General features: G+C 39.5%; 2 protein-coding genes across 2 annotated transcripts; one reads left to right on the top strand and one right to left on the bottom strand.

Annotated features, from left to right (window-relative positions):
- Positions 1–248: 248 nt before the first annotated feature.
- Positions 249–1,322, top strand: LOC128468240 (olfactory receptor 6C4-like; the record flags this gene model as incomplete). Its single annotated transcript, XM_053449930.1, has 1 exon — positions 249–1,322. A coding segment is annotated over one exon (981 nt), but the record flags the coding sequence as incomplete, so codon positions are not given.
- A 1,199-nt stretch (positions 1,323–2,521) lies between these two features.
- LOC128469242 (cytochrome c oxidase subunit 5B, mitochondrial-like) lies at positions 2,522–6,649 on the bottom strand. Its single transcript, XM_053451071.1, has 4 exons — positions 6,490–6,649; positions 4,844–4,914; positions 4,311–4,410; positions 2,522–2,799 (listed from the first exon to the last, which is right to left on the bottom strand). The coding sequence occupies exons 1-4, from the start codon at positions 6,587–6,589 to the stop codon at positions 2,687–2,689; spliced, it is 384 nt and encodes a 127-aa protein (XP_053307046.1). The 5' UTR covers positions 6,590–6,649; the 3' UTR covers positions 2,522–2,686.
- Positions 6,650–12,376: the final 5,727 nt, after the last annotated feature.

Below are 12,376 nucleotides of genomic sequence, written 5' to 3' on the forward strand. Positions count from 1 at the left end.
TAATTTGCAAATTCGTTTTTTTGGGAAGCCTCTGTGAGATGCTCCGAGCCTGGTCCCATTGTTTGCAATGGAACCATTTATTCAGACTGTCTACAGTCTGTAGTAACAGCAAGTTTTCTATATGAAAAAGGTTAAAAATCGGTCTTTTGGACCAATCAGTGAATACTCCAAATTTTAATTTCATCTAGTGAATAGACCTCATTGTCATTTAATTATAATTCATTTCTATTGTTGTAAATTGTATTGTCTATATCATTTTGCAGTCTGACTCTTTTGCAAACTGCGCACTGGAAAATAGAAGCCGGCCACATGAATTCTTACTTCTTGGATTCACTAAAGAAAGAGATATCAGCATCTTGCTCTTCCTGTTTTTTATGGTGGTCTATATGATGACCCTCTTGGGAAACATAACCATTATTTCACTATCTAGAATTGACGAATCTCTAAGAACGCCTATGTATTTTTTTCTCAATAACTTCTCCTTCCTTGAAATAGGCTACACCACTGTCACTGTACCCAAAATGCTCTTTGATTTGTTATCTGGAAACATGGCTATATCATTTAACAGTTGCCTCACTCAGATGTATTTCTTTTTCCTTTTTGGCACTACAGAATTCTTCATTCTGGCTTTAATGGGATTTGACCGTTACCTGGCCATCTGTAACCCGCTTCACTACACCAACATCATGAACACACGGTTCTGCTACAAGCTCATCACCGGATCTTGGTTAGGCGGTTGTATGGTTCCAACCGTACCCACAATTGTACTTTCTCAAAAACCTTTCTGCGGCTCCAAAACAATCAACCATTTCTTCTGTGATGTAGGCCCATTGATAAAAATATCATCCCCTGACACTTTCTTCTTAGACACCATAGTATTAATGGTGTCTGCCATCGTGGTCCTTAGTTCGTTATTGCTTGTTACAGTGTCCTACGTTTTCATAATATCTGCCATTCTACGAATATCTTCTTCAGTGGGACGTCGTAAGGCTTTCTCAACATGTGCTTCACATTTTTCAGTAGTGACTATTTTCTTTGGAACGGTTATATTCATGTACCTAAGACCATCCTCTGGTGACAACTATGAATTTGACAAAGCAGTTTCTGTCTTTTATTCAGTTGTCACACCTGCATTAAACCCTCTTATATACAGCTTGAGAAATAAGGATGTGAAAATGGTTTTAATAAAAGTAATCCATAGGAAAGGGTACCCTATGAGGAAATACTAGACTTACTAATTACACTAAACAAAAGGCTTTCTAAAGCTTAGCCGTGATATAGGCTTGCCCCATTGATCTGTAAAGTGCTGGCTGGCTGTATGTAGGATATGAAAACTAGCATTTACTTAAAACGGAACTTGATACATTCATAGCTCTTTGCGTAATTAAATGCACATTTCTGTAAATCACCATGCTTTTTAAATCAGTAGATGTGCTTTCCTTTTAAAAAGGCATATGACTTACATCAGCTGTGACAGAATAAAACCATTAAATACATTCCCTGTCTTATCGCTCCCTAACCTCCCCTCCACCACTCTAATGAATCCCAAAACCAACAACTGAGAAGGGGAGCACTAACCACGGTGCGCATGTAAAGTTGGTTTTTACTAGTACATGGTACATTTAGAAATGCTTATCTTTAACCCCATTCCACAAAGTGTATGTTAGTGTACTGGTGAGCATTAATTTTCCTGCCTGAGCTCATCCATATTCACGTTATTTGCACAATTTCCTACATTTACTTTTTAGCAACACCCACGCAAAAAAATGGGAAGGAGCTCAAGGAGTTTCAAGTTTAGTACACATTGTTTTCTGTAGTAAAATGGTTCCCAAATAAATTATTTTTTATCAAATATTTGTCTCCACTGGTTTTGCTACTGTCCCTGTGGTACCGCAAAGGTAGGATTTAGTATATTGGGTATATGTGTGCAACAGTTCAGGACCATGGTGAACACCATTTTGGCTGGGAGACATAAGGTCAGCATAGTACAATATAATACAGTATGAAGCTGTATAGTTCAGCATGTAAAAGCTATACCATATGGCAGCCGAAGATATTTTGACTTTAGTCACTAGTAGGATCGGCAATATGTTATTTCCCCAGTTGCCTTTCCTAAATGCAGGGTTTGTACCTTCTTTTATGGTTCAGTTGTTGATAGCCTTCAAGTCAAGCAAACAGTTCTGTTTCTTATTATATTAACAGCAATATCTTTTGGCTATCACACACAATGAAACTGTGCCATAAAGTAGACTGATTGGATTAGAAAATATTAGACTGATTATTAAACATTACTCAGAGTCACACTCAAATGATTATCATAGCAGCTTTCAGGATTCAAAACTCAACTCCAGAAAATTAAAGCATTAAAAAAATAGTCCAACATCCCATACAGCCCTACCAACAAGTACATGTAAACAAATACCTTCTATGAAGGAAAAAAAAAAAAAAAAACGCAAAACATCCTTTGGAGAAGCCGCAGCACAGCTTCCTCGAATTTGCAGAAAGGGGAGATCAGCAAAAGTAATTTCTTATATTACTTTATTTGATAATACTTTTAACAATGGTATTTATGCTTGCAAGGTTGAGATTTAAAGATGGCATATATATTTGTACATGCCTGCACAAGCAGTTAAAAGAATCAATTTCAGTAATTCTCTCATTTAACATTCTGTGCTCAGGTATTAGTCTAATGAGGGAGCTCATGATGGACCAATTTATAATGTGAGCCACAAGATGGGCATCGGTGGAGTTCTCCTTCGTGGACCCAAAACCAAATGATTGCTGAATTATCTTCTTCACCTGGGTTAAGGGGAAAAAAAAAATTTGGTGTGATTTAATTTCCATAAAAAGCTTTAGCGAGTGCCAAGATATCTAAAAATGTTTACTACTCGTAATGCCCAAGAACAAGACTACACTACTGAATGAGACAATCTCATCTAATGACTGCTCCACAGATATGACATTTATATATAACATTTTTAAAACCAAACTATTTTAAAAAAAAAAGAATCGAGACAACTGCTGTTCAACCTTAAGAGTTTCCTGAATTGGAGAGTTCCTTATCAGTACAGAATATTTGAATCCCCTTTTGAGTTAGGCTTTGTGTAGTAAGCACTATTTTTATCTTTACCAAAGTTGCCGATTTGTGACAGAGCATGGTGGAAGTCATGACTCCAACATCTGTGCAGCCCCTCAACTCAGTAGTGAAGAAGGAAAGAAGGAAGTGAAGAAATGAAACATGGAAAGCTTAGACTGGGGTCTTGTGGCACAAAAACTACATGTAAAGGGATTGGGTAAATGGCTGAAACTGTGGCTACGTCCTAAGGTTCCAGGATTTTTACTTTTGTAGTGGTGGCAATGGTGCCTGAGAGGCAGAGTTGTGGTGAAAGTTTGATATGGGTTGTGTTCAAAACAGCACACACAGCAGTGAGCATGTGAGGTTCTCTGTTCTGTTAGCAAGTCTGATTAATATGACACATGTGCAAGGCTATTGTGCTAAAACATATGAAAATACTGTGCAGAGATCCCCAAGGTCACCTATTGCACAACAAACCAGAAGCCCACTGAGCAAGGGTGAACAAGTGGTGCAAAGGGAGACTCCAGCCATCACATGCACTTTGATGCACATGAGAGGTCCCTTTACATTATCATGGTGTCCTCACCACAAATACATGAGGGGATTCTGCAGAATCATTCCATAGGCTGCTGCAAGGATGCAATCAGTGGCAAGAATAGTTGCACCATAGAAGGAGGAACGTTCTCCCTAAGGTTTTTTAAACCCAAGATGACAGGGAAGATCAGCCATATGTTTCACTCAACTTATTGTGAGAATATCATACACTTCTAGAAAACATTTTTTAAACAATCAATGGGGCATCTAAAGCATCAGAGAAAAAAGTGCAAATTTCATATATCCGAAATGGTAATATATTTCTAGAGAATGTCTAAGGTATGGAAACTGAATTATGGCAGCATAAGTGGTTTTTTGGCAAAGTCTGTTGCAGCTTGTATAGAGCGCTAGCCATAATTTGACAACAGTTGTAACAAAAATTATGTATTTTAGGCTTATTTAGCCTCCTACAATTGATGAGTACAAGTGTTTTGGTATCTTCCTGCATCTTTCCCCCCCTCCCCCAATTTCTGTTATGTCCCTGATGAAATACAACTGTTTGTGGTCTGCACTTTATGAGAGTTGCTTTGGTTTTCTTCCTTGGACTACCTGCAAGAAGCCAAACATCCGAACTTCCAATATCTGTTTGAGTGGATGTTATGTTTAAACTATAACCAAATGAAAATGCCCTTCTACTTACACACACAGCCCACAATTCTCTTTTTGTTGATTGAAGGCACAATGTGAGGATCTTCTTTGGTTCCCAGGTAGGATTTAGGCTTAAGGATGCTGTATGGGTCCTTAAAATTAAAATTATAAAGAGGTCTCAAATTAATCTTATAAACAATTGAAAGGTGCATGTTTCTTTACCATGGCTTTTGTAATACGTTGCAGGGCTGGTATGCCTGGGTCCTACTACACTGTCCTAATAGAGGACTGATTTTGGATTTTTTTTTTTTTTTTTTTTACAGCTACCAGTCAAGAAACCTACAACCTCATTTTCTCAACAAAGAAAATAAGATTATACACACAAATTATATATATTTCAGTAGAGGCAATAGTGACATAACTGTTGCTTTAAGCAACAAGTAATACTACCCATTTAATTGTTCTTTATCCTACTTTACAGGATCCTAACCCTCCCTAATTAAATATGAGTTTGTAGTATACAGCATAAAACGTTTTATTACATTTTAATCGTATTATAAGCGTAATGCAGCTGGGTTTTCATACCATTCCTTTACTCAGAGATTGTATAGCTTTCCTCTCCAGCCCAGTTGCTTGCTGCTCATCAGTGGGAACGCCTGCAAATAAAATGAAGGCTATATAGGAATCCCCATCCAATAACCAGAGTAAAGCAACGCTCAGTTCTCACATTTTCATGAGTACCCAACAGCTTCAACTACACAGAGCCCACCTGATCTTTCTATTGCTTTGCATCAGGAGTCATTTGTATCAAGTGTACTAACTGTGTAGCCCATGCCATTTAAAAATAAAAATCCGCCATATAGAAGAGTTGGCACACGAACTATGGACTTGCTATATAAACCATACAAACTTACTATGGATCATAAATTAGGATTTAGGATTGCCAAAATTAGACAAAGGCAAGGCATATGTTTAACATGAAGCAGTAATTTTTACTTGGGATACATAAACTCTGTAAACATTCTTCTGCATTTCCTCAGTAGGTACTGCCTTGGTAAAAAGAAAAAAAAAAAAAAAAAAAGTAAAACGTAAACTTAATAAACTAGTAACATAAGCCACATATGTGTTTGCTTTAAAGTTTGGGGTATTTGCAAAGCAAAGGTATCCACCGCTAAAACATGAATTCTATAAAACGGAAAATATTTGAGTTTTTAGTCAAATAAAACTGCACACTCTGCCGCAGTAAGGCGCATTTCAGCATGTGCTTTGTACTTCAGGCATTTAAGGGGTTATTCTTTGCAACAGATGGGCCGTGCCTAGTAATCTATATTATCGGTTCTCTACTTTATAGATATACACCGTGCCAGTTTGTGCCCTCGATGTATCGTTTGCAAAGTGTACATAATTTATATTCCTTAGCGAACATAAGGAAGACACAAGCAAGAGGTTGCATTGATCTATACGGTATTCGCCTAGCAAAGCGGACAAGCCACTGATTATTATTAACCCCTGAGCTTGTGTAAAGAAATACCGTTCTGTGATATTTTAAAATGGATATATATACCAAATTGCTATCATAGATTCTACATGCATACATTGCCTTAAACCCTTTGAGGGTTAAACACATGCAAGTATTTATCGTAGAACATACTTCTAAAACGCTTGATCGACTCGACCAATGCAGCCTAAATATTATTCTGCTTAATTAGTATAATAACCTAAAAAGTTAGCTAATGGTCAAAAGCATGAAGCGGTATAGACTGCAAAGCAGGTTTAGGAGAGGAATACAGCTGCTTTTTAATGTTAACTTGGCAGACATCACTTGATGACTAACAGCTCCTTGCTTCAGTATCTTTAGTGGGTTGAGGGCCTAGGATCAATAATTATATATAGAATACAGCTTTAAGAAGAAGGGCAAGGTCATGCTTACAGCAAGCAAGCGGTCACATATAAGGAGCTGGGTGGCACCTTGGAACACACTGGGTATTGGGGAGGAAGTACGTGCAGCGCTCACACTAAGCTCAGTATAACAACTGCAATGACCTCAACACTGCCCTTCGCGGGCATACATGGTAAACATGCTGCAATAACACGTCACGTACTCAACGGTACTATACGCTGCATACCCGACAACATATACGGCCCGTTTACTTAATACGGTTCACCGTTTTAACTCACAGAAACACACTGCAAACCATTTTAAAGGCAGCACACAGGGTAATTATACCCACCCCCACCACTCATTGCTCTAATACAGGGTCTGCTGAAGCACATCATCCTGCGAGCAGCCGCAGCCCGACTGAAAACTTGACAAAGTCTCCAGGAAGCCATGTCGTCTACCAAATAAAATAAAAACAACGCAACAAGCTTCTGGGTCCAAACTACAGGTGGGCGCGACAACTGACAGCTTTATAACTCCCGACCAAACCAATAGCACGCAGCTAGGAGGGGTGAGCTGTGTGTCAGACGGGAAGGGCGAATGTTCGTTCGGTTTGGCACGCACCTGATCGGCCCAATAAAGCAGCAGCGGGCGTTAAAGCATTACTATGTGTTTTTAATATAATTCTTAAAACAATTGCTAATATTTGCAAGGAAACCCGCGATAATACAAATGTAATTTACCTGTACATCTTAACCTCTTCTTTACTGAGGGTATTTTGTACCTAAGACTTTTTTTACATAAAGCTTTTCAACCGTAATTATGCTTTTTTTTATTTTTCGGGCACACACGCAAATTATATTTGTTTCATAAGGACAGATTTCTTTTGATTTTTTTTAGATGTATAGTCTAACATTTAGTATGAATAATAATAATAATAATAATATGATAATGAAAATATTTGAGAAACATTTTTTCTAAAATTTCCTATGGTTGTCCTTAAACTTGTTCAGCTGACCAAAATACCACAAAGTTAGGGGCCCAATAGGCCCAAGATGGAACATGCAGGTAACCTTTACCTTTTTTTGTATCTGTGATTGAGGGAATGAATGAGTATCTGTGAATGAGGGAATAAATGAATATCTGAATGAATGAGAATCTGTAAATGGCTATTAATGAGTGAATGAATGTTTGTGAATGAGTAAATGAATTAATGTGTGTGATAGCATGAATGTGCATCTGGAGGGGGAGCATGGCACAGGGAGGCTGTTTGAGGCTAGGATACCACATGGAGGCTGTTTGAGGCTAGGATGCCACAGGCAGGCTGTCTGGGGGCAAAGATGGCAAATCCTATGCCTTCAATCTGGGTGTTTGGCAGATCTTGTGGATGCAGTCAGGGTGTCAGGGCTGACATGATACTAAAGGGGGCAACATGCAAGGGTGTGGGGTAATTCACCAGGGGGTGCTGGCTGGGGGCATCACATAAATCAATACTAAAGGGGGCTGGGTGGTGGAATAATTATACAATATGGAGCTGAGGGCAATGTACAATGGTGTGGAGTCATTAGGGTGACGACATAGGCCAGGTTTTCCAGGATGCATATAACTTTTACATATTGCTGACCAGCCCAGATAAAATGCTGCCCTGCAGAATGGTGCATGTATAGACTAAAGGAAGGGAAGGGTGGCGGTGTGGCAGAGCCTGTCTTGGTATATGTGTTTGGGTGTATACTGTAGGTAAAAATTGAACTATTAAATGTTTACTTATTCAGAGATAAAGCACCTTCCTGAATTTGTAGTCACTTCAGAGGATAAAGCATTCTAGGACCAGAAATCAGTGAGAGGAAATGTTTTGTGTTATTTACTCTATTTCAATCTGCATTTTGATTAAAAAGGATTAGCACTAAATTGTGGCTTCAGGTGTCCCATGTATGATGACTTTTTTGTGTGTACTGATGTACCCTCAATTCCATCACATTAAATTATATCCTATATTTTTTTATCTCATGGACCAAACATGTCCAAAGGACTTGACCAGCACCCAAATTGCACACACGGGACTTGCCCAAGCACCCCAATTGTGCACACGGGACTTGCCCAAGCACCCCAATTGCACACATAGGACTTGCCCCAATACCTACAGTGCCTCCTTAGGTCTTGCCCAGCATCCAAAGTGCACACATACGATTTAACCCCAGCACCCAGACCTCACATATGACTTGCCCCAGCACCCAGATTGCACCCACAGGATTTGCACAGCACACATTGCATGCATAGGATTTACCCCAGCACCCAGATTGCATTCACAGGACTAGCCCCAGCTACCAGATCAGACACATAGGACTTGCCCCAGCTTCCAGATTGCATCACACCTGTCATTATCTCTTCCCTTTCTCCTCATCTCTCAGTATCTCTCTTCTTTCTCATCTCTCACTTTTCTCTTTATCTCTCTTCTTTCTCTACCCTCCCCTTTATCTTTATCGACCCCTTTTCTTTATCTCCCCTCGTTGTCCCCTTCTCTCTATTTATCCCCTGTCTCTCTCCTCTTCATTACCTCTCACCTATATCTCTATATTTATTTCTCCATATTCTTATTATCTATTCTATACTATCTGTTTCTCCCCTTTCTTCTCATCTCTTACCTATCTTCCTGAAACAGTGACAGCTGTTATAGCTGCAAAAGGAGGACCAACTACATATTAATGTCTATGTACTTAGAGTGCACTGTCATAAAAGTCATACACTGTAGGTGTAAGGGTCAGGTGGGTTTGGTTGATATTCAATTAAACGCCAATTAAATTTTACCATATTACGTGGTCACACACACACAAATGTTTACACATACACATTCCTTATACACATACATTCATACATACTCACTTTTTTACCCTCACTTGCTGCCTCCCTCTCGCAGCCCCCCTTATCTCGCTGGCAGCTTTCTCTTTGGCTTCTTGCATTCCTTTTCACCGCAGGGTCACGTAACTTCGCCTGCCTGTGCATTCGAGAACCTCGACAGATACATCGTCTATCATCCCAGCAACAGACGAAAACTGCAAGTGGAGCAGAACTCATGGGCCGATGGAGCTAGCACTCGTGTGGCTGAGAAGTTCCATTGGCAAGTGCAGGAGAGGCTCTTCTTCTTCGGCCCACACCCTTTGGCCGAGAATGTTCAAGCAATATTGGCTTCAAAAGAGGGGAAGTTCCGGACCCCCGTAGGTAAGCGGTGGGGATAAAAGAAAAAAAAAGAAGAGGTGCCAAATGCCACTCTACGGGCCTCGGAAATCGTAAACTTGTGTCTGAAAACCAGAGGCGCATGTAAGCCCTGCAGGACGTGCCCGCTTCAGAGAAAGTATTTCTGCAATGGGGGAGATATTTGACAGGCCCTTTGGGGTGAAGCCCTCGATGTGTAGTGCCAATACCTGGGCAAGTACCTCCCCGATCCATGGTAACGTATATAGGACCAGGTAGAATCCTGGATATTTCCTGGATATATCTCCTGGGAAAGCAGCCCAGGGAAGATTGGATAATTGACCTGGAGTGGCTGTTTCATATAGAGGTTGACCTGGACAACCAATATCAGGCGCTGCACAGGTTTGCAGCACAGAAGCGATACAGTCCAGAGGAAGAGGGCTTTCCTGAGGGTGATGGTTTTGACAGTCCCAAGTTATTGTGGAAGAGTTTCGAGGAAGACAGCAATTTAGGAATTGACTATGAATTGCGGTTCTGGAAAATTTGGGACACCAGAGAAACCCAGCTAGATCTTGAAGTAGTGCCAGAGCCGGAACCGGATTTCAACGGTCAGGAAAGCTAACTGTAGCGGATATACCCATTTGGGGTACCAAGATCCGTTACCTGGACAAAATGGAACCTTCCCATTCCCTGTTCCAAACTTGACATTTTCATCTTTTATTTTGAGAGGCTTATGTCTCATTTGGGTGTGTTTAACAACCCATCAGCACAAAATAGCCTCACAAAAGTATTTATTTTTGGAGAGCGGACAACCCAGGGTATTTCCCATTTGAACACATCAATTGGTGGGACAGGGCAGCTTCCTAAATTGCTAGAAAACTCTGAATATCAAACATGCATAAGACAAACTGGTACAGAAGGAGAAAAGGTCCTAGCTCTTAAGCTTTTAGGAGGTTGAGGGAGAATGAGACAGATGGAGAGGAGCTGCTTGGGCAGTTGATTGTAGCAGTGGCCACACGATAAGCCAATGGTCTGGAGATCTCAAAGATAGACCGTTTCTTTCAGTTCGAATAGTTATAGCACGGATGCGATCATGGTAACGCAAGGAGGAGGAATTGATAACTGGAGGAAATAAGCAGGTCATGGGCAGAGTAAAGAAGGCAGTCAGGAGATATAGGGTCAGGAGCCTCAATTTTATTATGGATGGTATTGGGGACCATCAGAGGAATTTGCAGTGGGAGAAAAGATGAGGAGTGGTGAGATAAGAACATAAGTCTGACAAAAGGTGTTCACGGGCAGTTAGTAGGGAGCTGTATTTATATAGGAATGAAGTAGAATTTTTAGTACCATTCGTTCATGTTATCTTTCAGTAGAACCTTCCCTTAAAAATTAGGCCAAAATATAGGAGAACATATAATCTAGCTTGATTGGACCTGTAATGATCAGTTTATATACAGGTACACCATTTTTTTTTTTGAAAGGGTATGAGACCCTAATATCCTTCTAAACCAAATAATTGCATAATAATGCAAAGCGTACCTCTTGGCAGTTTAAATTGTTGAACAATATCCAACGTTCACATGGCCTGTCTTAACCCCTTAAGGACAATGGGCGGTCCCTAAACCCATTGAAAACAATGCATTTTGAACCCGTTCATGTACAGGCTTTGCCATTAAGGGGTTAAAATTTTAATTATTTCATTAACCTGGTATGTATAAATGACAATTTTCGTGAGAGACTGGAGATACTAGCACTGGAATTTCATGGTGCTATATAAAATAATAAATAATACAGATTCTACTAGTTGCTATTTCCTCATTTAGGAACACTTCAGAATATTTGCTAGGTATGACTGTATGAAAGCATTCCAAAGCACTACTATACCCACCCTCTATCAACTTCTATGCTGGCTTGTGAACGCTGTAGGTGGGTCTAAAAGCATCTACCTTAAATGAAAACAGACTTCAGAGGATTTCCACAACTGGCCCATGATCCATACTGCCCATTTTAAGTACATTTTTATAATTAAATTCAAAATGATGTGCTATTGTAGATTGAGGATTGTAATTCACAAAAGCAAGTGCATAAAAAGTAAAAAAAAAAAAAAAAAAAAAAAGATTATATCTTGTGGACATGTATTTTCTACTTTCTATCTATCTTATTTGTTTAGTGGGGGCAGGCTGGCCCAGGAATGGGGGCCGGTCAGAGCAGCCCTCTGTCTGATCCGGTCCACGGTTTCCATTATTAAGTTTCTCCAGTCCCCCCACTAAATAATTTAATTTGTTTATCTGATTAAAAGCAAGAATAACCAGCCTACTAATAGATTATGAAAATAATAATTAGTTGCAGCCCTAACATAAAGGTTTTTCTAATGATCAATCAGCATTTTAAACGAACTTGTATTAGCGAACACAATGTGCCATTGGTAGACAGGAGTGATGGCTGCTGATATAGGGCCTCTGTTCACCTATGAAGATATTCAATTAATATAAGTCAGTTTCCATCTACAACAGTCGTTTACATAATTAACAATGTATTTCTGATCAATTTGATGTTTTAATGGACAATTTGATTTTCTTTCAAGAACAAGGACATTACTAAGTGACCCCAAAACTTTTGTAAAGGCCTGCCCTACCGATATAGGCAACGTTACACCTCATTATTTGCTGCTGGGAATGACATGGAAAAATGTTTGTGGCCACGGCCTTGGACATTTGGGTCTCTGACAAACAGGTACTGTGAAGGGCTGCACATCCGGAGGATGCAGTGTTTAGCAGGGAAACCGCATGCAAGATTGATCTCTGGCTGTATTGTTGGTGGGTCTGTTGGGTGTGCGGATAAATTATGTGGTAAATTTACTGTGGGAAAAATGAGCAAATTGGTATGTATCAGCTGTTATTTTAAGGTTATTTTTAAGAAAGTAATCCATGAAAATTTACATGAGAATATTTAGACTGACTTAAATCTTAACATTACTGTATGAAGACAGCAAGGAGTTTTTTTTTTTTTTTTGAAATAAAAAATATAATTCAAATAATGACTAAAGCATG

Source organism: Spea bombifrons, chromosome 11 (assembly GCF_027358695.1).
Source record: "Spea bombifrons isolate aSpeBom1 chromosome 11, aSpeBom1.2.pri, whole genome shotgun sequence".
NCBI classification, from domain to species: Eukaryota; Metazoa; Chordata; class Amphibia; order Anura; family Pelobatidae; genus Spea; species Spea bombifrons.

Bases quoted from the DNA above. Each gene is read 5' to 3' on its own strand.
- LOC128469242 (XM_053451071.1), bottom strand. From the start codon at position 6,589: ATGGCTTCCTGGAGACTTTGTCAAGTTTTCAGTCGGGCTGCGGCTGCT. The intron at 4,915-6,489 runs GTGGGTATAATT...TTTTATTTGCAG, and splicing joins TAGAGCAATGAGTGGTGGGG to GCGTTCCCACTGATGAGCAG. The intron at 2,800-4,310 runs GTAAGTAGAAGG...CCCTTAACCCAG, and splicing joins GAGAATTGTGGGCTGTGTGT to GTGAAGAAGATAATTCAGCA.